This window comes from Microtus pennsylvanicus, chromosome 5 (assembly GCF_037038515.1).
Source record: "Microtus pennsylvanicus isolate mMicPen1 chromosome 5, mMicPen1.hap1, whole genome shotgun sequence".
NCBI classification, from domain to species: domain Eukaryota; kingdom Metazoa; phylum Chordata; class Mammalia; order Rodentia; family Cricetidae; genus Microtus; species Microtus pennsylvanicus.
Genome location: NC_134583.1, coordinates 131,971,695 through 131,998,336, shown reverse-complemented (window position 1 = coordinate 131,998,336; position 26,642 = coordinate 131,971,695). Strand labels below are relative to the sequence as shown.

The 26,642-nt window shown below is 37.4% G+C and overlaps 1 protein-coding gene across 6 annotated transcripts in view; it reads right to left on the bottom strand.

Annotated features, from left to right (window-relative positions):
• The window catches only part of Shoc2 (SHOC2 leucine rich repeat scaffold protein), an 80,664-nt gene that overhangs the window by 34,054 nt on the left and 19,968 nt on the right, over positions 1-26,642 (bottom strand). For all 6 annotated transcript variants that reach the window (XM_075974390.1, XM_075974394.1, XM_075974389.1 and 3 more), the window contains exon 2: positions 3,541-4,475. In XM_075974390.1, the coding sequence (XP_075830505.1) occupies positions 3,541-4,243 (703 nt within the window). In that variant the 5' untranslated portion in view covers positions 4,244-4,475. The remainder of the gene's footprint in view (positions 1-3,540; positions 4,476-26,642) is intronic.

The window sequence follows — 26,642 nt, the reverse complement described above, 5'->3', positions numbered from 1 at the left end:
TTATCCCATTAGCAAAACAGTCCTTTTGACAATCAACATATGAAATTGTATACTATATAAATATGTAACATTTAATTACTATAATACAGAAAAATCTTTCATAAACATTCTAACCTAGCTGTTTTAATAAAAAAAATACTTTTTGAAATTGTAATTTAATAAATTACTTTAAAAAAATTGTAAACAAAACATGCTCAGGAGAGAAAAGAAATCATAAGACAAAGATGGTGTTTATCTCTAGTTTCAAAATAAAACTATAAAACTTCACTGTCCAGAGCATCCTGAACTAACCGCTAACTCTGACTTTCACTTTTACCTACCTCCGGTTAGAGACTGTTCAAAACCATGTCTTTAACTGGTAACTCAAAGGAACCAATGAGAAAAATTAAGGGAGTAGTTATTTCCTATTTCTCTCTGGAGACAGAAATTCTTGACTGCTTTTTGTATAATAAAGAGCATATTTCAAAATTAAAAATGAGAAGAGTAGCAGGTACAAAAGAAACTCAAAACAAAAGGCTAACTGTGGTGCCTATTAGCACACCAAGGAGAATGCTCACCCCTGCTGCAGTGCCTCAGCTCCACTCCACTCTTCTCACCTCACCCTTCATTAAACAGCTCCAGTTCATATGCTTCCCCTCCCCTAGCTTTTCATTCCTATAGAACATTCTGCTTTGGCTTGGTTTGAGACAGGGTCCACTATGTGGCCCATGGTGGCCTCAACCTCCAATGGGCAATGCCTCCTAACTGCTGAGCTTACAGATGTGCAGCACCATGCCCAGAAAAATGTATTTCTTCAGTCCCAGGTATTGGATAGCAATGCTATGGAAGCAAATCTAAAGAAAGAAAACCTGTGAATTAATTGAACTTCGGGGACCATCTATAACACAAATACCAAACAATGAGAATACAAATGAAGAATGCTTTATATTTCTAGAGAAAAATCAGCATTTCATTTTCCAACAGCCTTAACATCTGTGGAAAAACTGACTGAAGCTAATACTAAAGTCACTCAGCAACCACTTTCCTATAGAAGACATGGCATGAAGCATTTTCACCCACTGACTTTTTTGAGACTATTTTAATAACTCAGGAGTGAGTCACACCATGTATGCACATTACTTTAAAATATCTATATTGGATTTTCTAAATATATTTAAAGAAAAAATAAATTTTCTTTATTATTATAGTATTTTAGTTTCATGGATATACCCTTTGAATGCTGACTGCTCATATCCTCATGTCTTTACCAACCTGTCCATCTTCCCCTTTCCTTCAAATCTCTCTCATGCAGCCTTGTCTATTTCCTTTTTTTCTTTTCTTTTCTTTTCTTTTCTTTTTTTTTTTTTTTTGTGACCCACAAAGATTAACCAGACCATCTGTGTGACCACGGGTTTGGAGCTGTCCACTGGAGCCTGGTGGACATAGCAGAGAATACAAAAGACAATGATTCCTTCTTTCCCAGGATCTGCGGGAGCCTGGTGAACCTCACCTGCTTCCTTGACTAATTGACAGTACTGGCCTTGTCTGGACCCAGTAGGAAAATTGTAGTTGATGTGAGTTACAACAGCTGTATCCAATACAGGGAATGGCTTTTCATAGCCCTTCCCCCTATCTTCTGGTTCTTAGAGACTTCCTGTCCCCAATTGTGTGATGTTCACTGAGTTTTAAGACAGGTAATAATAAGAGTGATCTGTTTAGTGTTGGGTACTGGGTACATGTTAAGTGCTTTATTTTCTACATCCTGGGCAATCAAGAGACTCTGTAGGCTCCTGTGGTGTTATCAACAGGAATGGCCCCCAAAAGCCCATAGACTTAAATGCTTGGTCTCCAGGGAGTGGCACTATTTGAAAGAATCAGGAGGTGAGGCTTTGTTGGAGGAAATGTGTCATTCGGGCTAGGCTTTAGGTTTCAGAAACCCATGTGAAGCCCAGAGTCTCTCTCTTCCTACTGCCTTAGGATCCAGAAGTAGAACTTTGAGCTACCATGTCTGCCTGCATGGCGTCATTCTTCCTGCCATAGGGTAAAGAACTAATCCTCTGAAACTTTAAGCAAGCCCCAATTAAAGAGATCTTGTGGTCATAGTTTCTGTCTCTGCACAGCAAGAGAACACTAAGACAGTGCCAATGCTCACTGTAAGAAGACACTTCTCTGACTAGGGCTGGAAGTTAAGAAAAACTTAATTTTTAAGTGTATAGAGTCAAATATAATAGAACATGTCTGAATTTTAACTAATATTTTTAAAGTTAAACAAGGAACACTGTATCCCTGAGAGCCACAGAATCTAAAAGTCAGGAAGTTTCCTGTATCATCTACTATAAGGTAATTCTTCAGTCAACAAAATATTGAACTCATCTTTGGTTCTTCATAAGCAAACAGGCTGCCTATAGCAAAATGAAAAACTTCTTGAGTTTCCCAAAACCATTTATTTTGATATTTTAAAAATCTTGCCTTTAATCCCAGCATTCGGGAGGCAGAGACAGGCGGATCTCTGTTGAGTTCGAGGCCAGCCTGGTCTACAAGAGCTAGTTCCAGGACAGGCTCCAAAGTCACAGAGAAACACTGTCTCGAAAACCCCCCCCCCAAAAAAAAATCTTATCAAACAGGCTCAAAGACATTTTCTTCATAAATTAGTCAAAAACTGCTAATGAATTAATATATTCCAAATGGTTCAGAAATTTATTCCATAACTAAAAAGATGTTCTAAAAGTTATTTGAAAAGGATTGTGAGTTGATTTCTTTTTACTTATTTATGTTCCTTTTTTCTCCTATACCATCTTGTAAAGTTTTTCCTTTGTTTCAGTATAATTTACTTTACTACATACGACTAAAATGAAATTTATCGAACTGCCAGCAGAAATGCATGTATTATATAGGTCTCTTTTCTGCCTTTCTGTATTAGATTTTGTTTGTATGTTGTTGTTGTTTCTGAGACTCACTATGCTGGCCAGGATGGGACCCAAATCTTGGGCTTCAGTAATCATCCAGGACTGGGCTTCCTGGATGCTGCATGCCACTGTGCCCAGCTGCTGCATGTTATTTTTAATGAACACGTAAGCACTTTCAAACATGGGGAAAAACACTAATTTCCTACAGCAGTGTTCTTTCACAAAACTGTAATATGACAACTGTCTGTGGTAATCTGGTGGAAAGTGGTATGAATTTGAATATACATTTTTCAGACAAAGTTACAATAGGAAAGTGAGACAATATAGCTGATAGAAAATACAACTATAAAGATACTTAAAAATTGGGTGTTAAGATAGCAACTTAAAAATTAAGCCAGGCTCTTTTAAATTCACTTTTCTTCAATGAAAAATCAGATTCAGCTGTCTAAAGTCTAATTATATTTGTTTTGTAACTCACTTAAGTCAATAAAATAATCTCAAGTTGTATCTACTAATATGTAATAAACTGTAAATAAATAAATATATATATATATATATGATGCTTTCAGACATTTGAAAATTTTCTAATATGGAAAGCACTGAACACAATTACTTAGCTAATAAATACTACAAATAACCACCCAGACCCTCTCACCAATTTCAGCGGGAAGCTGTTTGATTTTGTTCTCCCGGATGCTGAGCGTGCTGAGCTTCGGCAGGTTTCTGATGTCCTTTTCCACAGTAGTAATACGATTAAAGCGAAGGTACAGAGTAGTCAGAGAGTCTAGCCTATATACCACTGAAGGAATTTCTCTCAGTTTATTATGCCGTAAATCAAGCATCCGCAGCTTCTTCAAGTTATCAAGAGAGTCAGGCAAACTAGTGAGTGAATTCTCACTGAGAGCCAGTGTCATGAGATTTACCAGACACCCTACCTCTGCTGGGAGGGACTGCAATTTGTTACTGTATAAATAAAGTTCTGTTAGTTGAGTCAACTCTTTAATCGATGGTGGCAGTATATGTATAGACCGCTTGGATAAGTCCAAGCGCATTGAGTTCTCTTCCCGGCATTTGTTAAGCTCCTTAATTACCTCAGCATTGCTGGATTTCTTTCTAGTCCCAGGTGCTGGATTTGGCCTTTTGATAGTATTGTCAACTGAAAAAGCCACCCCTGGTTGGGCAGCACTGGAATCCTTCTTTCCATCTTTGGCATCTTTCCCTTTGGTTTTAGGTTCTTTTTCTTTGCTTTCTTTCCCAAAACCTCCAGAGGCTTTTGCCTCTTTTTCTCTTTCCTTGGCAGATGGCACTTTGGGATCTTTCTCTTTAGAGTCTTTTTCTTTACCTAAACTACTACTCATGTTGACTCAAGCCTAAACAAAACACTACATGAACTCCTTTTATTTGCCAGCAATCCAAATCAAAGATGAAGAGACAAAGATCCTATACAGTCAAAAGAGCGTTGGCATGAAGTGATCGGCTTGGAGTTGCATACATCTGTTACATGTTGACTCTAAAAGCGCTATGCCCATTTCTGGTAACTCATTCCAACTGGTAAAATGGTGCTGATCAGTCAGTGATTCATTGAAATTCCTGAAAAACAACAAAGACAGCAGCAAATTACCTTAGGTTATAATTTACATTATGCAAAGTCTCTCCAAGTAATCACTGTGGGATTTACCAGTTTCCTTATATCTTATATATTATTCAAGTCCGTCTATCAGAAAACATCCCCTGCAAACTACAAAAGCCAGAAGAACACATAAGACCTCCCTGCACAGAACTTATGTATATTAAATGACTAAGTATTTTAAAGTCCTTGGAACTATTATACAAAGAAAGTACTTAATTATTAGCTATTGTGATCTGGCCTACTTTTAAGCTCTCAAAACTTTGTATCAAGCCAGGCAGTGGTAGTGCGCACCTTTAATCCCAGCACTAGGGAGGCAGAGGCAGGTGCATCTTTTTGAGTTCGAGGCCAGCCTGGTCTACAAGAGCTAGTTCCAGAACAACCACCAAAGCTACAGAGAAATCGTCTCAAAAAAAAAAAAGTAAAAATTAAAAAAAAAAAAACAACTTTGTATCATAGTTAACTTGGATTCATTTTTTTACATTTTCCTATGAGGATGTATAGGAATAAATTGTTATCCCCAACTAAACAGACACAGAAGCACAGAAATAGCTTTTAGCTTTTTAATCTCTTTGGAGTGATGACAGATCAAGAATTCAAATCAGGTAGTACATATCCATAGTCTGTATTTAACAAATACACTGACTCTGCTTTACCTACACTACTAATCAAATGGCTTTAGATAACAGGAAAGACCTCAAAGCTGACACAGACTAAGGAGCAGTAAAGAACAAGGACAAAATGAATGAAGTGAGATTTGTAAGGGGAAAAGAGGAGAAAGTTCAGGTGAAAGAGTCCTAATAAGCATACTGGTTGATTCTGATACATGGAGATATGAGGACAACCTTTGGAAAACAGCGACTAAAAGTAATCTCCATTGCTATTTATATTTTAGGAACTAAAAATGAAAGACTTATGACACCGAGAATCTTTTAGATATAAAAGGAGCTGGGGAGATGGCTCAGTGTGTTAAGTGCCTGTTAAACAATCATACACACGTGAGTTTAATCCCCAGCAACCATGTCAAAGACAGGCATGATGGTGTATACTTGTAATCCCAGTGCTGGACAAGGAACCTGTAAGACTTGATAGTCTGCCAGCATAATCTCATTGGTCAGCCCTAACTCCAGTGAGACTCTGTCTCCAAAACCAAGGTGGATTTGTAGCTGCTTAGGAACAACTGACCTTTGTTGTACACACACACACAGTTTTGTAGTTTAAAATAAGTCTTATTTTGTGACTAATTCTTATCATTGGTAATATTGTTAGTACTATTGCTTAAAACTTAAATTAAAGCATCTTATCTGATTAAGAGACTTTTACTAAAAGTTCATCAAGTAGAAGTAGACAAATGGAGAATATTTTTTAAAAATTTTATTTTAGGGTGGATTACAGTTTGGTGGTACAGCACTTGTCTAGTACAAAAGACAGTCCTACGGTAAATCTCATGCAGGGTGAGGGGTGGGGGTGGGGCCCTGGGTGGTTTCGGAGATATAAATGGGATATAAGCTTCAATCACATAACTTTATGGTTTAGGCAACCAAAGCACAAGTGCCAACTACTGGTTAAATTAGCCTATTAATGTCAGATTAGTGACATAAAATATATCATTTTAGGAAAAAAAACCAACATCAATGCATTCTTTAATTTACAAGGCTAGAGTGGCAAAGTAGAATATTATGGAATGTAGAGAAATAGGGAAGTTCTACCCAGAATAAAGAACAGGCTTGGTTTGTAAAGGGCAGTGAAAAGATAAAAAGTTCTGCTGCAGCCATATGCATAGATTGGGTGAAGAAAATGACCTCAATATAAAATTGGAGAATATGGGAATATACTGACAAATTTGGTGCTGCAATTAAATAAATATATCATAGTTTGCTAGCACATCTGTAAAAGCCTAACTCCCATTAGCTCATACCACTTTAAAACATGAAGAACACTAACTAAAAATGTGTAATAGTGAATAACTAGAAATATAAACAGCCAGGAAAAATTTCCCTTAAAGATATCAAGGAAAAGACAGGCAAAAACTGAAAGATATCAGTAAATCCCTTAAAGAAAACCAAGAAAGCCAAGAGAAAAACAAAACAATCAAACAGGTGAAAGAAACAGTTCAAGACTTTAAAACTGAAATACAATTAAAAAAAATAGAGGGAATTCTAGAAATGGAAAATCTGGGCAAATGAATAGGAACTACAGATACAAGTAACCAACAGAATACAAGAGGTGGAAGACAGAATCTCAGGCATCGAAGATAAGAATGTGGGAAATAGATGCATCAGTCAAAGAAAACGTTAAATCCAACAAAGTCTTAACACAAAACATGCAGGAAATCTGAGACACTGTGAAAAGACCAAACCTAAAAATAAAAGGAATAAAAGGAAAATACCAGCTCAAAGGCACAGAAAACATATTCAACAAAATCACAGCAGAAAACTTTCCCAACCTAAAGAAAGACATGCCAATAAACGTACAAGAAGCTCACAGAACATGAAAGGGACTGGACAAAAAAAAAATTACCTCGCCATATAATAATCAAAACATAGAATAAAGAATATTCAGAGCTGCAAAGGAAAAAGACAAAGTAACATATAAAGGCAGATCCACCAGAATAACACCGACTTCTCAATGAAGACTCTTGAAAGCCAGAAGGTTCTAGACAGACATTATACAGATACTAAGAGGCCAACAATGCAAGCCCAGGCTACTATAACTAGCAAAACTTTCAATCACCATAGATGGAGAAAACAAGATATTCCACGACAAAACCAGATTTGACAATACCATTCCACAAATCCAGGCCTATAGAAAGTACTAAAAGGAAAACCTCAACCCAAGAATTCAGCTGCACCCACGAAAACACAGGCAATAGATATTCCCACACCAGTAAATCCCAAAGAAGGTAAACACACACACTATCACCAACAATAACAAAACCAAAAACAAGAACTGGTTCATTTTGATTCGTCCTGAGTTTTGCAGTCAAAAAACAAAAATCAATCTAACCAAACAAATGAAAGACCTGTATGACAAGAACTTTAAGTCTCTGAAGAAAGAAATTGAAGAAGATACCAGAAAATGGAAAGATCGCTCATGTTCTGGGATAGGTAGGATCAAAATAATAAAAATGGCAATACTACGAAAAGCAATCTATAGATTTGATACAATTCCCAATTCTTCACAGACCTTGAAGGAACAATATTCAACTTCATACGGAAAAAAAAAAAAAGGATAGCTAAAACAATCCTGTACAATACAGGAACTCTGGAGGCATCACCATACCTGACCTCAGACTCTATTATAGAGCTACAGTAATGAAAATAGCTTGGTATTGGCATGAAAACAGACACATGGATAAATGGAATCAAATTGAAGACCCTGACATTAATCCACATACCTATGAACACCTGAAATTTGACAAAGAAACCAAAAATACACAATGGAAAAAAGAAAGTATCTTCAACAAATGGTGCTGGCATAACTGAATGTCAACATGCAGAAGAATGCAAATAGATCCATATCTATTGCCCTGCATGAAACTCATGACAAAGTAAGTGATCAAAGACCTCAACATAAACCCAGCCACACTGAACCTCACAGAAGAGAAAGTGGGAAGTGGTCTTGAACACAATGGCACAGGAAACCACTTCCTAAATATAACACCAGTAGTGTAGACACTGAGATCAACAATTAATAAATGGAAACTCCTGATACTAAAAAGCTTCTGTATGACAAAGAACAGTCAATAAGACAAAATAGCAGTCTACAGAATGGAAAAAGGTCTTTACCAACCTCTTATCTGACAGAGGACTGATCTCCAAAATAGATAAAGAAACTAAACATCAAAATGCCAAATAATCCAATTAAAAAATAGGATACAGCCGGGCGGTGGTGGCGCACGCCTTTAATCCCAGCACTTGGGAGGCAGAGGCAGGCAGATCTCTGTGAGTTCAAGGCTAGCCTGGTCTACAAGAGCTAGTTCCAGGACAGGAACCAAAAAGCTACGAAAAAAACCCTGTCTCGAAAATAAAAAAAAAAAAAAATAGGGTACAGACCTAAACAGAGAACTCAACAGAGGAATCTCAAATGGCTGAAAGATATTTAAGAAACTCTCCAACATCCTTAGAAATCAGGGAAATGCAACCAAACGACTCTGAGATACCAATATCAAAAACACCAATGATAATTTATGCTGGAGAGGATTTGAAGTAAGGGAAACACTCTTCCACTACTGGTGAGAGTGCAAACTTGTTCAGTAGCATTATTCATTGTAGTCAGAACCTGGAAACAACCTAGATGCCCCTCAACCCGAAAATGGATAAAGAAAATGTGAAACTTTTATACAACGGAGTATTACTCAGCAGTAAAATATCAACAACATGAAATTTGCAGGCAAACGGATGGAACTAGAAAAAAAACACCCTGAGTGAGATAATCCAGACCAACATGGTTTGTACTCACTCATAAGTGGGTATTAGACATAAAGCAAAGGATAACCAGCCTATAGTCCACAACTCCAGACAAGTTAGGTAACAGGGAGTGTAGGCAGAGGCTGCTTGTTTGTTACCAGCCTCCCAGACCCAAAATAATCCCACAGAAACTATATTAATTAAAACACTGCTTGGCCTATACACTCAGGCTTCTTATTAACTAACTCTTACATCTTAATTTAACCCATTCCTATCATTTTATATTTTACCATGAGGCTCGCGGTTTAACAGTAAGGTTCCAGGGTGACAGTCTCCTTAGGCAGCTATGTGGCATATTCCTGACTCTGCCTACTTTCTCTCTAAATCTCTGTTCAGATTTCCCGCCTGGTTTTACTCTACTAAGCCATTGGCTAAAACAGTTTCTTTAATAACCAATGGTAACAAAACATATTCGTAGCATACAGAGGGGAATCCCAAATCAAAGCAGGACCCTAAGAGGGACGAATGAACCACCCTGGGAAGGGAAAATAGATGAGATTTCCTGGGTAAACGGGGGGGGGGGGGGGGGGATGGCATGGAGAAGGGATGAGGGAACCGATGGATGAGTTGAGTGAGGAACAGAGAGGGAGAGCAAGGTAAGATACCTTGATATAGGGAGTCTTTATGTTGTTAGGGAGAAAACTAGTGCTAGGAAAATTCTCAGGAATTCACAAGGATGACACCAGCTAAGACTTCTAGCAATAGTTGAGAGGTGCCTATACTGGCCTTCTCCTGTAAGCAGATTGGTGACTACCCTAACTGTCATCCCTGAACTTCCATCCAGTAACTGATGGAATCAGATGCAGAGGCCCACAGCCAAGCACTGGGTAGAGCTCCAGGAGTCCAGTTGAAGAGAGGGAGGAGGGATTAAATGAGCAAGGAGATGGGTCAAGATCATGATGGTAAAATCCAAATAGATAGCTGATCCAAACTCATGGGACCTCACAAACTCTGGACCAATATCTGGGAAGTCAACATGGGACCAAACTAGGCCCTGTGCATGTGTGTGACAGTTGTGTGGCTTGGTCTGCTTGTGGAGCCCCTGGCAGTGAGACCATCCCTAGTGCATGAGCTAGCTTTTTGGCTATGGTGGGATACCATGCTCAGCCTAGATTGGGTTGGGGGGGGGGGGCCGGGAAGGGACAGCCCTGCCTCAACTTGATGTGCCAGGCTTAGTTACCTCTCATGGGAGGCCTTACCCTTTCTGGAGAATTGGAGGAGGTTGGTATGTGATTGGTACATAAAATGAATAAAAAATTTTAAATAAAAAAGAATAAAATATTTCGGGAAAAGAAAAATGCTCCAACAAATAACTATACATACACTCTTGAAAGCAAATATTTAAAAAGTTTCAGAATGAAAGATACAAGGAAATAATCAGAAAAGGTCACAATTACAAACTTAATAAATGAAAACTACAAAACTCACTGAACTGGTCAATTCAAGAAAGCTTAATAAAATCACAAAGATTCCTAAACTGCAACTCTTCAAAGAAGCTCAGGGTCTGTATAAAAACAAAACAGCTAGTGCTAGGTTCTCACAGACCAAAGGCAGAGAAAAGGAATATAGGGCTAAAATTCATATTTGAAATTTGAAAGAAAATAAACCTATTGAGAGAAAATACTGAGCAAACTCTGTCAAATCAAATTCAAATTCAAAGAAATCTATGCATAAACATGAAAATCAGATTTACCAGCCAGTGCAAACCTTACAGTACAATAATGACTTGAATAGCAGTGAACTTTCTCATCAGAAATGACATTGACCAAAATTAAGTTGAAAAAACTTTCAAGTGTTACAAGACAGACCTGTAAACCAGGATAGCACACTCAGTAGAAACAGCCTCCAAAAATGTAAATAAAATGAAAACACACCCAGATGAAGCAAACTGAAGAGAATTATAGACTACAACTTAGACCATAAAAAAGGAAAGAAACAGGTAGGCTACCCACAAACCTCTTCCACACAGTTCCCCCAGACCGAATTCCCAGGGTGGACCCAAACAGAACACCAGCTGTAACCTCCTCCAACCCCTCCACACCTCTTGTGGATCACACAAACCATCCACCCTCTGACCTCCCCTCCCAGCCTTATAGCTGTATCCTGGCCCCCTTCTTGACCCAATACCCCTGCTCAACCACAGGCCACACCTGCCTGAAGCAGGCTGCTTGCTGATCGATCATCCCAAATCCAATCCTTAGGGTCACCCCTAGTGCTGCAACAGGCCATTTCCCCCTGACCTCCCCTTTTCCCAGCCTCCAATACTAGCAAGCATTCCTTGTGAGCACACCAGCAGAACAGGCCAGTAAAACAGGCAACCCACAGTAAACACACTCTGAAAATCCAGAGAGAAAACAGAAACCAAGGAATAAAATGCCCACCCAACAAAGACAAACCCAGAAATCAGTACCCCCCCCCCCAGACCTATAAATCACCCAAAACCCAGACACCCAGGTACCAGCATAAGAACACAACAACAGTCAGGGCAATATGTCTCCTCCAGAGCCTAGCTAGCCTAACATAGAAGGCCCTGAATATCCCAACAGAGCTGAAGCACCAGAAAAAGACCTTAAAACCTAGAGGTCCTAAAAAAGAAAACAAATCCCTTAAAGAAAGCCAAGAACAAACAAAGAATTGAAAGAAAAGAATAAAACTGTTTGTGACCTGAAAATGGAAATAGAAGCAATAAACAAAACACAAATTGAGGTCTTCTGGAAATAATAACTGTAGGAATGAGAAGAGGCAAGTTTCACCAACAGAATATGAGAGATTGAAGACAGACTCTCAGGCGCTGAAGACACATTAGAAGAAATGGATAAATCAGTCAAAGACAAGGTTAAATCTAAAAATTCCTAACACAAAACATCCAGGAAATTGGGGACCCCATGAGTGTTGCGGGAGTTCCTCCCGTTCCTCCAGCCTATAGCTGCTGAGATACCAGCCCATTGGGGAGTGGTCTCTCTCTCTTTAAAAAAGCGGCCACTTCCCTCTCCTCTCTCTCTCCACTTCCTGCTCCGCAGGCGACTAGACTCCCTTCCTGGTTGCGCAGAGGGCTGATGGTGATCTGTAAGTTTTTTCCCTTCTAAATAAATACCACCCTGTTAATCATAATTCCAAACTGGTGTGGCATTGTTTATGACTTACGCCTTCACATGAGCAGACAAAAACTACCAATAATAGGGATAGAAGGAGAATTCCAGCTCAAAGGCCAAAAATATTTCAACAAAATCATAGAAAATTTTTTCAATCAAAAGAAGGACATGCCAAAGAGATTGGACCAGAAAGAATGTCCCCTCCTCACATAATCATCAAAACACTATAGGTATAGAACAAAGCATGAATATGAAAAGCTGCAAAGGAAAAAGACCAGGTAAAATATAAAGGCAGACCTTTTAGAATTACACCTAACATCTCAATGGAGACTCTAAAAGCCAGAACTTGGACAGATGTGCTACAGACTCTAAGAGATCACAGGTACCAACCAAGATACTATTCCCAGTAAAACGTTCAAGCATCATAGAAGAAGAAAATAAGATATTAATCAATCACTATCTTCAAATCCGGCCCTTTAGATGGTACTAGGAGAAAAAAATCCAAACTAAGGTTAACTACACCCACGAGAACACAGGAAACAAGGTCACACCAGCAAAACTAAAAAGAGGACGCCCATGCACACACCCAGGACAACAACACGACAACAACAAAAAAGAACAGGCGTTAGCAATCATTGGTCACCGCTATCTCTCAATATCAATGGTCTCAATTCCGCAATAAAAAGACACAGATTAATAGAATGGATACAAAAACAGGATTCATCTTTCTGCTGTATACCAGAAACATCAAGAATAGACATAACCTCAGGGTAAAGAATTGGGAGGAGATAGTCCAAGCAAATGGAACTAAGGAGCAATCTAGTATAGTCCTGTTAATTTCTAACAAAAAAGATTTCAAACCAAAAATAATCAAAAGAGATGGGGAAGAACATTACACACACATCAAAAGAAAATTTCAAGATGACATTTCAATTCTTATTAACATCTGTGCCTCAAACACATTGACACTCACTTTTATAAAAGAAACACTGATACAGACTAAAATCACTTATTAATCATCACACACTGATAGTGGGGGACTTCAATACCCACCTGTCAACAATGGAAAGGTTATCTAAATAGAAATGCAGGAGCTAATAAATGTTATAAACCAAATGAACCTAACAGATTTTACAGAACATTCCACTCAAACACAAAAGAATATACCTTCTTATCAGTACTGTAAGCTGAGACTACATGTTCATTTCCCAGCCACCCAGATCCGAATAATCACACAGAAACTATTATCAGCACCATTTGGCCAACAGCTTAGTTGTATTCCTAGCTAGCTCTTACATTTTAAATTAACCTATTTCTACTCATGTGTATATCACCACGAAGTTGTGGCCTACCAGTAAGGTTCTGGCATATTCCTCCTTTCGCAGCTACATGGCATCTCTCTGACTCTGTCTTCTTTCTCCCGTTTTGTTTAGTTTTCCTGTCTGGCTCTATTCTGCCCTGCCATAGGTCAAAGCAGCTTTTTTATTAACCAATAGTAATAAAACATAGTCACAGCATAGAGAGGGGAATCTTGCATCATCTCCCCTTTTCTACCTAAATAAAAAGGAAGGTTTTAACTTTAACATAGCAAAATTACATTTTAAAAAAAAACAGGTATCAAGAATTACAGTTCTAATATTTAGTCTATTTGTATCTGGCAAAATTAAAGAAAATATTCTAATATCTACTTTGTCTTTGTGAGTCTAAAGTTTCACATCTAATTTATCTTTTATTATAACTAAGAAAAAATGTATAACTATCTAGTCTTCAATTCCATCAAAGGCCCCAGAAGAACATAATATTACCTAAGTAAACAGGAAGTACACTGCAAGCAATTTCCAAACACTAGAAAAGACAGAAACATCTCGATGCCTGGATAGTCACCCAAAGTCCTTCTGTAACATTGGGGCATCCATCATCAGCCTACAGGCCCAAAGTATCTGGCAGACTTTTCCATAGCAGGAAATCTGAAAAGTCTTTCATCTATATTGGCAGTTTGTCAATCACTTTATTCTGTGTCCTGAAGAATGTCTGGTAGACTCTTTCATGAAGCAGGAACCCTGAAGGACCATCTCACCTTCTTTTGATAAGTTCAGCATTTTTCTTGTCCAGTTCATACAGCATAACATCAAGCAGTCTAGGCAAGAGCAGTTTCTTGCCCAAATGGCTAGCCTTGTCATACTGAAGACAAATTCCGTAACAGGTTTCTTCAATGCCCATCAACCTCTCTGAAGTAATGGAAACTACCAGAAGCAATCTCACTGTTGAGAAAAGTCTAAGTTCTTAAAACATTTTAAATGCCATATTCTAGAGGTCTTTGAAAGGTTTGAAGACCACCTATCCATCTGAAATATATCTCTGTACACCTAGAAAACCTAACTAACATGAATACAAGTTTGACTATTACAGATAACTATCTATTAATCCATAATTTTTAATTATACATTACATTTGAAAATGAGTTGTATAAACATAATACCTTAAACAAGAGTAGAAATATACATATAGCAAAATTGACCTTAAATTTCTATCAATAAACCAAGATCCATACCAATGCAAAGTATTCATCTCTATATCATATCCCACTTTAAATGAAAACAAATATTTATAAATAAGCATTTTGGGAATTTGGGCATTGTTTTCTCTAAGCTGTTTCCTGCTGTTTGTTAGACAAAGTATTTTTAAGGTTCACAGAGACCTCAGGGCGGAAGGGGGATTTGTTCCATTAAACTCATTAGCCGGGGGGAAAAAAAATCCACAGGTTCCCATCCTCTGTGGAAACAAAAGCCAAACCTCTTTTCCAAAGTAATATATCCTTAGACTCAAATATTGAAGTGAAGATACCTTTAAAATATACATGTTAGTTTAGCTTAGCAGTTCCCAGAGTCAAATATCTCTTTGCAGTCAAAATTTCAAAGAAAACACAATATACATATCCAGATTCTATGTATTTTCCATCTTTATGTGGCTTTTTTATTACTCTATTACTTTTAATATTTATTTTATCTTTACTCCTTTAATCTATGACTATACTCTTTTATATTACTTTTACTGCCTCTTTAAAAACTTTGTTTTAGGGAGGGGAGCAAAGAAAAATATATAGCTCAATAAAAACAAACAAAAAATACTGTATTATTTAAAACTTTTTCTTTCTATAACTGCCTATACCCATAATAAAATAGAAGCAGTTATTAAAAGTATCCCAGAATAATAACCCCTAATAAAATAGAAGCAGTTATTAAAAGTATCCCAGAATAATCTTCTTGATAGGCAACACTTACCAAGCAAGTTAATCAAGATAAAATAAGCAATTTAAATAGACCTATAACCCCTAATAAAATAGAAGCCGTTATTAAAAGTATCCCAACAAGAAAATGGGACCAGATGGTTTCAGTAAAGAATTCTACCAGATTTTCAAAGAAGAGTTAACTCCAATACTCCTCAAGTTACAACACAAAATAGAAGCAGAACATTATCCAATTCACTTTATTTTTTAAATAATTTATCTTTATTTTATGTGCACTGGTGTGTATGTCTGTGTACGGGTGTCAGGTCCCCTGAAACTAGAATTACAGACAGTTGTAAGCTGCCATGTGGGCACTGGGAATTGAACCAGAGTCTTCTCGAAGAGCAGTCAGCACTCTTAACCACTATCTCTTCAGCCCCAGCTCAATTCATTTTATGAAGTCATACTTACCCTGATACCCAAACCACACAAAGAAAGAGAATTACATACCAAGTTCCTTCATGAACATAAATGGAAAATTACTCAATAAAATACTTGCAAACTGAATCCATCAACACAGAAAAAGGATCATCCACCATGATCAAAAGTAAGCTTCATCCCAGAGATGCAAAGATGGTTTAACGTATGAAAATCAGAAAATGTAATCCACCATATAAACCAACTACATTTAAAAAACAATGATCATATCATTAGACATTGAAAAAGCCTTTAACAAAATCAACATCCTTTCATGATAAAAGTCCTGGAGAAATTAGGGATACAAGAGACATACTTAAAACACACAGCAAGCCTATAACAAACAAAAAATTAAATGGAGAAAAACTCAAAGCAATTCCACTACAATCAGGAATAAGACAAGATTGTCCATCCATATATACTCAATATAGTACTTGAAATCTTAGCTAGAGCAATAAGACAATTGAAGATCAAGTGGATACAAAGTGGCAAGGATCAAAGCATCTTTATTTGTATAGGATATGATACTATACATAGGTGACCCTAAAAATTCCACTAGGCAATTCCTACAGCTAATAAATACTTTCAGCAAACTGGATACAAGATTAACTCAAAAAAAAAATCAGTAGCTCTACTGTATACAAATGACAAACAGATTGAGAAAGAAATCAGGGAAACAACACCCTTCACAATCTCCTCAAACAATATATTTTGAAGTAACTCTAACCAAGCAAGTAAAAGACTTGAATGATAAAAACTTAGATGGAAGCTCCCAAATTCATGGATCAGTAGGATCAACGTCATTAAAATAGCCACCCTATCAAAAGTAGTCTACAGATTTAATGCAATTCCTATCAGAATTCTAATGCAATTCTTCTCAGACCTTGAAAGAAAAATTATCAACTTCATATGGAAAAAAAAAAACTAGTTTTAACTAAACAATCCCAAAGCAAAAACAAACAAAAAACAACAACAACAACAACAAAAAACTCCTGCAGGTCTCACCAGTCCCAATTTCAAGTTGTACTAGAGAGCTATGGAAAACACAAAACAAACAAAAAATGCACAGCAGTGGCATAAAAACAGGGAAGGAGAAATCTGAACACCAAACCAGCCCCCAAACCCTCAACTACAATCTGTCCTGCATGAAAGATGTGCTGGGCAAATGGTGGGGCTGGCCAGCCTGTCTTGAGGCCCACTCCACCAGAGAGAGCCAATGCATGGCCTACACTGCCTGGATGCCCAGGAACCAGAGACTGCATAGCCTAAAGTCCTAGAGTAGAACCAAACTAACTGGGAGAAAAAAAAAGATTCCTAAAGATATTCTGCTATACTCATATATTAATGCCTTGTCCAGTCATCATCAGAGACTGTTCCTCCAACAGTAGATGGGAACAAGAAATAGATCCACAGTCAGACATTATGTGGAGAGTCTAAATTGGAGGTTTCCATTGGATCCCTCCCCTCGGAGAACAGGAAACCCCACAGAAGAGTAGTAGGTAGGATTGTGGAAGGGGTGGATAGCACCAGGAAAACATGGCCCACCAAATCAACTAAGCAGGGATCTTATAAGCTCACAGAGAAACTGAAGCAGCAAGCACCAGGCATGCAAGGGTCTGCACCCAGGTCCTCTAAGTATTTGTTATGGCTGTTAGCTTGGTTTTTTCGTGGGACTCCTAACAGTGAGAGTGGATCTATCTCTGACTTTTTTGCCCAGTATTGAGACTCTTTTGTTCCTATTGGGTTCTCTTGCCCAGTCTCAATATGAGTTGCTTTGCATTGTCTTATTGTGTCTTGTTTTTAGCATCTAGCTCATGTCTCTTGGTATCCTGCTCTTTTCTGAGGGGGAGTGAATTAGGAGAGAGGAGGCGAAGAGAGCTGGGAGGAATGGAGGGAGGGGAAACTCTGGTCAGGATGTACTTGTATGAAAAAAGAATCCACTTTCAATTTTAAAAATTAATTTTTAAAAAAAGAAAGGTAAGAGAATGTGGACAAATAAAATTGCAACGTTTTTCTTCTTCAGTTTGATAAATCATGTTTGACTTTTGAAAGCTAAGATGGCTGTTAACACATAAACAGTAACAGTCAAGATGGCTGTGTCATAAAAATGAAGAGCTTCAACTATGCTAAGTAATGCTTCTTGCAATGCTAAAATTCTGATACAAGTAAGAGTGTAAATCTTGTTTTGTCTTTGTTTTCCAAAACAGGATTTCTCTTCTCTGTAGCTTTAGAGCCTCTCTTGAAACTAGCTCTTGTAGACCAGGCTGGCCTCAAACAGAGACCCGCCTGCCTCTGCCTCCACCTGGCAAGAGTGATAAAATTATAAGAACAGATACTATAAGTCATAAATTACTCACAAAGAGTAGACAATATAAAGAAATATAAATCACTACATATAAAATGAAATCCTTACGACAATGTTCGGTAGATGGTGGTTAGTGTAGTCACTAGTCACTGTGCACAGAATAAACGACAGTAGAGCACCCAACCCCAAATGAGACCCTGTATCATGCCTCCTCCCTGCTGGACTCAGGGAAGATAAAGATGAGAGAGTACAAATTTTAAGAGCCAGTACTTGGAGAAGAACTACGGTGAAACAGCATTTTCTACGCCTAACAAGGCCACTGTACACATGAACTCACAGTGGCTGCCTGCACAAGACTAATATAAAAGCAAGTCAGTATGAATGGGGGAAGGGCTCACAAATTCCCACCCTTTGCTGAGGAGCTATTGGTAGTTGACAGCTAGGGAAGGTAGAGTCGGTTTTCTTAACAGGTGCGCCTCCTGGTAGGCTGCCCATGCTCTAGAGGATGTCAATACACCAGTGTACTAACTGAACTGTGGGTTAAAAAAAAAAAAAGACAAAAAGTTGGGAGGAAGAAATGGGAAGGGTGCTGGGAAGAACTGGACTGGGGAAGGGAGATATATAAAATTCTAGAGAATAAAAACACATTATAAAAACAACTATGGGAAAAGATACCATGTAAATATTAATCAACGAAAATCTAGAATGAACCAATCAGTATCAAAGTAACATTACCAGAGACAGAAAGAGCTGATATAATGATAGTCAAGTCTCCAAGAAAATAATACATCATTAAATACATAGTCTCAAAACTATAGAGCTTCAAAATATGTAAGTATATTCATCTGATAAAAGAAGAAAAACCTGAGCTGGGGAGATGGCTCATTTGGTAAGGTAACTGCTGCACAAGCATTAGAACTGGAATTCAGGTCCACGGCACCCACATAAAAGCTGGTAATGACAGCATTCATCTGTGACCCTGGTGCTGGGGTGGAAATCTTGAGGACCTGCTAACCAATTAGTCTGGCTAAAAGGATCTAGGTTCGGTGTGAGACCTTGTCTCAAAATTAATGTGAAGAACAACTGAGGAAGACATCTGATTACTGACCTGTAGGCCCCAGACACAACACAACACACACGCACAAATAAATAAATAAATAAACAAACAAACAAACAAACCTCACACATATCTATGGGGGAATTTCAACTACCTCACTAGAGAATAACGAAAGTAAACCTAACAGGAACCAAGCGAATATGAAATAAAAGCAAAACGCACATATATTTCCAGGGCCCATGCAATATATACCAAAATAGACTTAATCCTAAAACATAGAGAAACTTTAAATTTTAAAGAATTGAAATCATACAATGTGTGTTCTCTGGCCATAAGAAATAAGACTAAAAAGCAGTCACAAAAAGATAATAAAATTCTTCCAACATATGAAAATGAACACACCACTAAATCTATGGGTCAAAAAGGATGTTAACAAGGAAAATTATTCATTGAGCAAAGTAAAAATGAAAACGTATCAAAATCTATAGGATGTAAGCAGCAGATCAGTGGGAAATATTCGCCCCTGAATGATAATATTATACTATACACTCCCAGTCATTTAAATTCCTACATCCAGATACTTGAGAAAAGCAAATAAAATCCAAAGAAAGTTGAAAGAAATAGAAATAGACAAAAAGAAACCCATAAAATCAAAACTTGTGACTTTTAAAAATTCACAAAACTGATAAACTTCTATCGACACTGACAAAGATAAAAACAGGCAAATGGGGGATATATCACTAAAGATACCACATTACAGGGACAACAGAATACTGAAGACCGCTCTATAACAATGTTCAACAACAGATTAAAATGGGCTAAAAGCCTGTAAAAACTCAAGACTCAAGATTAATTATATCTGAATAATTAGAAATTAAAAAGAACTTGAAAGCACAGTTTTAAACCTTCCCAAAGAGGAAACCATCAATCACAGATGTGCCAATGAATTGTGAGAAACCCAAATAAGAGTATGAATCAGGAGCATGCCATAAGGTGATGGTCCCACTCATGATATCCCAATAAAAAGTCCAAAAAATTAAAAGAGAGTATCAATTCTACGTAATCTTCCTTAGGAAATAATCATTTTGGGGAAATGTGCCCAATATCAAAACTAGACAAATGAGTTAAAGCACAATCAGCTGTACATGAACAGCAATACAAAAATCATCAAGAATATGACTGAAACATTCTACAGAGTTGTGAAAGTCCTAGCTAGGCAAAAAGAAAAGGAGGAGGGAAAAAGAGCAGGTGCAGAATCACACTTATAGAGCAAATATACTTTGTTTTGTAGACATGATGGTCTGTATGACACTGAAGAAAATCTCCAAAACTTCCTTTAAACTACTAAATGAGTCCACCTCAGTCCTAGAATGAACTAGAAACAAAAGATATATACATCAAAATTTAAAACATAATTTCATTTGCATTAGCTCCAAAAATACTTGTGTCAACCCCATGCAGCACGGAACCTGTCTAATTATAACTACACAACACTGGCATAAGCAGTAATGAACAAGTTAAATCCCTGTCTCAAACAAGGGGAAAGGTGAGGACCAACCGAGACTGACTTCTGGCCTCCATGAGCATGCTGTGGCAAGTATGGCACAATCACATGCGTGTGTGTGTGTGTACTGGGATGTAGTTCAGAGACAGAGTCATTACCTAGCATCTGTAACCCTAGGTAGCACAAAATAAAAGGCAAGAAGACCAACTCAGTAAATTCAGCGTTTTTTTTTCTTCATTTACAAACTTCCTTGTCTGGAAACTCTTCTCTTAGGATTATTTCCTTCTTTCATAAACTTTATACACAGCTTCAAGCACTACTGCTATTCCACTACAATTAATCTAGCAGTTACTAGTTTCAAATTAAAAGGTAAAAGAAAGGGAAAGGGAACGCTGCTCAGTGGTAGAGAGTAATGACCTACCATTCATAAGGTCCTGGGTTCAATCCTAGTGTTGCAAATAAATGAAATTGGTATTTTTAAACCCTTGTCCTAAAGCACATATTTTACACAAAAATTAACTCAAAATGAAACTAAAGACCTAAATGTAAAGAATAGCTATAAAACTTTTAGAAGAAAACATAGAAAAAATTACTTAAGAGACATGGTTGGATAGAGTCAAGAGATTACACCAACAAGTAAAAGGCTAGAGAAAGAATGTGCCAGTCAAGTTCCTCCAGGTGGGAAGCATTATGTAAGTACAGATGAAACCGTCCTGTTTCCTACTTTCAAAGTGCTTATATATTCATGTAGGGGGAAATCATCAAAGAACTTTCCATAATGAGAAAACACATAAGGGCAGAAAGATCCAGGGATACTAAGACAGAAGAGCTAAACAAAGAAGACTGGTTCCCGACTGTGAATAAGGGAGAAAGGGAACACTATAGCTAAGGATTTTTACATTATGCTGTAAGTTCCTAGGGTTTATTGTGTTATGATACAAAATCATTTCCCCCAATTTCCCTGTGCTCCATGTATTTTATTCTTCTCTCTTTTCATGAGCCCCAGCAAGGATATTTCAAATTCCTGAATCATCATTGTCACATTCTAAAACTATAGTTCGTTTATACCAAAAAAAAAAAAAAAAAAAAAGGAGCTGTTGCAACTTACAGATGAAACTTGGGATGGTGGCAAGTTTCACAAACTGTGGTTAGCCTTCTGAACGAATAAGCATGAAGCAGTGTTGAGAGAACTGCATGCTATCCACTAAACTAAACTGCCAAAAACTGATTACACTGTATCATCGTCTTGGAAATATATCAACAACAGAAAATGACAAAGGTCTCATTTTTTTCTTTTCCTTTTTTTTCCCCCAAGACAGGGTTTCTCTGTGTAACAGTCCTATCTGTATTTTAAACCAAATGCACACATTAAATATGAATTATTAGACCCACTTTAGGAGATGCCTATTCCTTAAAAAAAAAAAGAACTATAAGTTAAACTCTTGTTACATTACTCTGATCTAGAGTTCTGAACTAGAACCACTAATTCTCATTTTAACCTCTTCTTATCCCACTCCCCAACATCTAAAGCCACTGTTCTCTTTTCAAGAGAACTGGGTACTTTTTGATTTGTTTTTTTGTGATACCAGGGACCAAACGTAGAAGGTTTCACACATACTAGACATTCTACCATTGAACTACATACATTCCCAGCCCCCAAAGCTGTTACAAGCATCTATTAAAGTACACATCAAGTATGAAATTACAATATGTATTATATCAAAGCAGCCTTCCTCTCCTTTGCCTCAAAGCACTCTTCCCCAAATACTATACATATATATGTGTGTGTGTGTGTGTGTATGTGTGTGTGTGTGTGTGTGTGTATTAAACCTGAATTTTATTCGTTTCATACCTGTACCATTCCCTCTTCAAACTAGGACCCACTTGCTTAAAGTGGATCCATGTCTCAACTTTCAATTTTTATTCAAGGTAATTTTTCTGTCTGTTGCTCATACCAACACCAAACTTTGTTTTCTAACTGGATAACAACGAGTATACGGTACAGACTTAGTATAGGGGGCCTTACTGAAAATGCTTGGAAGCAGTAGAGGTTTAAACTTCTGAATATTCTGAATTTTGGAAAATTTGCATAAACTTTCCCATTTGAGCATCCTAGTCAAAACATCTAAACTGCATGAAGTGGTGGCAATCTAGAAGCAAGGCCAGGCAGATCTTTATAAATTCAAGGCCAGCCTGTTCTGCATAGCAAGTGATAAACAAAAAAAGCATAAAATGCAATTTGGAGAATTAGAAGTGAAGATTTGGGGTACTCAAATTCTATAAAGGAAAAGAAGAAAAGGAACAGTTGATTGCTAGGTAAAAAAATGAAAATCAAAAATTGTCAGAAAGTCACTAACAACACAGTAAAATTGATAAGGAAAAACTTCCTTGTTATGACTAAAGGAAACTTGAGAAACTTATGGCTTCACCAGAAGCTTCTTTTTGCTCACAAACTGAGAGATTAGTGAGAGGAAACGCTAAGAAGGTAACAAATGGGAACACACTCCCTTCCCATTGGCTAAAACTAGAAACACATAATGACCAAAGCAGTAGATGAGACAGAATCCTTCCAACCTCCAATAGTAAGACCCTCAGGCTGTCAGCTATTTGAAGTAACCTCTAATGTAGAGGTAAAACTATTACTCTAAACTCTCATCACGTCAAGTAGAGCTAAATTCATTTTTCTAGATTTCCTCATGCATCCTTTAGTAACTCACCTTCAATAAAACGGCTGTTTATATCTAGCATTATTTATAACAAAGTTCATACATACACACACACACATTGCTGAGCTACTAAGATGTAAAAGTCATTTTGTTTTATACTTAAGCTGTATTATGTTAAGTCAAAATTCTAAAGTAACTGATCAATCCATGCTTAGTGGCATACAACTTTAACCCCAGCAGGCATGCATGTAGGAAACAGAAGCAGGCGGATCTCTGTGAGTTCAAAGTCAGCCTGGTTTACACAGTGAGTCCTAGGACAGCCAGAACTACACAGTAAGACCTTGTCTTGACAACTACCCCCTCCCAAAGTAACTGATCAAAAAAGGAAGAAGGAAGGGTAACAGGAAGGAAAATATGGACTCAGTCCAATGATATCCTTGCATGAAAATGTCAGTGAAATCCATTTTTTTGTACACTAAAACATATTTTAAAGTAAGAATGATCAATTCATATAGTTTCACTTGTTAAAAAATTATCGGGGCTGGAGAGATGGCTCAGCGGTTAAAAACACTGGCTGTTCTTCCAGAGTTCTTGAGTTCAATTTCCAGCAACCAAATGGTGAGTCACAGCCATCTATAATGAGATCTGGTGCTCTCTTCTGGTCTGCAGGCAGACATGAAGGCAGAACACTATATGCATAACAAATAAATCTTTTAAAAATCATCAATTATATATCAACCTAATGCCAGAAAAAAAATATAAGATTATCCAGTACAAACCTTCCAACCATCTACTCACTCACGAGCTGTTTACTACGCACCTCTGAGTAAAATGCTACACTGTAACTGGGGCTTACAGGAAAAGATAAAATTCTTACTTTCAATGATTTTGAGTAAGGAAAGAAATGGACAAGATACAAAACTGTAAGAACAGAGGAACTGGAAGTATGATGAGGAAGATGAGGTTCAAAAGGACTCACAAGTTCACACTATAGGCATCAGCTTCCTGAGCACTAGAGAAACCATGAAGTACTACAGAACAATAAGTAATTTTCCCAAGACTGGAAGTCAGGGCCCATGATATGACTGGAAGTATAGGTTGCCAAATCTTGAAAAGCTTGTTATACAAGTTTCATAATATGGATTTTATCTTGAAGACACCATGATCTAAGAATATTCTGGGAGCATAACATGGGTAAATGTGAAGAGTAAATATATTCATAAAGGGTGAAGGGGGTGTAAACACAGGCAGACTTTTAGATTTATATCTGATACAGTCCAAAATGGTTTTTATAAATCAGATGTTCTCCAAGCAGTGAAACAGTTAAAAGAGAAAAAAAGTAATCCAATAATAAATTCTCAAATGTCCCATCAATGCCAATCAGTGATAATCATTTGAGGATTTTAACAATCCTAGGAATTAAGCCAAGACTGTTAACCAAATGAGTGTGGTTAAGGAGTAATCTGTATGTTAAAGAGTGCTCCAGGTAATTCAAGTGTAGGGCCAAATTTGGAAAACACTTCGATAGCCCACGCCAAACATAAAAGGACACAATCCAATTACTTTAAATGTAGGAATTCCATAAATTCACTTAGGTTGTACCAATGTTTAGAAATTTAATGGACAGAATATACACATAAGAACTACCTCTGTATACTATACAATCTTCAAATGCCAACTAGATGAAAAACTTTGTAATAATCGCCTAGAACCTATTCCATTTTACCTATGAGCCTCAACTGTTTTTTAACTTCTTAAGTTATAACTGGGATATTATTAAGTTAAACCACTGGTTTAAAATAACCAAATAAAATAGAAGATAGGAATATTTTACAAGATGTCTTTCTTGTAAAAATCGAAGAAAGGATGAAAGACACAGACCCAGAGTTATGTCTGAGCTGATGGACTGATGGCAGTAGACTTCTGCCAGCAGAAAGGAGTAACTGCCTCCACAGCACTGCCACTGTCCATGTTCCTGTGACTAGCTCTACACCCATGCCCATGGGCTGTCCTGATCAATCCCAGTGGGAAACAAAATAACAAAATCCAAAACATCACCACAATATAGACCCTAACTACAGTAGAACTAGCAGTAATACACTCAGCACATTAAAGACTACGTGACACACACACAGCCAACCCTATGACAAATAAAGACTCAAAGAAAGCCCATTAAAAGTAGGAACAAAACATGACTGACCACTGTCACCACAATATATTTTTCAATATATTATTCCAAGTACTACCTAGCACAAGAAGGAAATTAAAGGGATATCGATAAAAAGTCAAATTACCTCTATTTGCAGATAATATGATATCAGACATAAAAGAGCCCCACATTTCTACCAGAAAACCTCTATGAATGATCAAGAGTCACTGGGCATGGTGATGTACACCTTTAACATCAGCACTCAGGAGGCAGAGGCAGGCAGATCTCTGAATTCCAGGCAAATCTGGTCTACAGAGTGAATTCCAGGAAAACCAGGGCTATTTAGGGACCCTAATACAAAACAAAGGAGATCAACACTTTCAGCAACATGGCAAGATACAATATTACCCTGGATAGTTATTATTGCTGTGATCAAAGGCACCACCAAAAGCAACTTGGGAAGAAAACAGTCCCAATTACAACACTGTGAATAAACCTAAGGAGTTGAAACACCTCTACAGTAAAAACTTTAGTTAAAGAAACTGAGGAAGACACTAGAAGGAAAGACCACCCACGTGCATATATCCATAGAAATTGTAGAAATAACCATCCTACCAAAAGTCATTTACAAATTTAATACAAGCCCAACAAAAATACACATGACATTCTTCACAAAGTAGAAAAAGAGAAATCCTAAAATTTACATAAGAGTCACAAAAGACCCCAAACAGCCAAAGCATGAAGGACAGGGAATGCTGGAGGGATTCTTATTCCAGACGTCAAGCTCTCTCACAGAGCTGTAATAAGAAAAATCGCATGGCATTGGCTCAAACACAGACATGTAGGTCAATGGAATAAAATAGAAAACCCAAAAGTGACTACACATAATTAATAGCTATCTCAGATTTGACAAAGATGCCAAAAATACACACTGGAGGAAGACAGCATCTTCAACAAATGGTGATGGAAAATTTGGATGCTCACACATGTAGAAAACTAAAATTAGAACCATGTTTATCATCCTGCACAAAAATCAATTCCAAGTGGATCAAAGACCTCAATGTGAAACCCGAAACTCTGTAACCACTGAGAGAAAGAGCACACAGTATCCTACAAGACACAGGTACAACAAAGGTTTTTCTGAAAAAGGACTACATCAGCAGCTCAGGAATTAAGGCCAAAAGA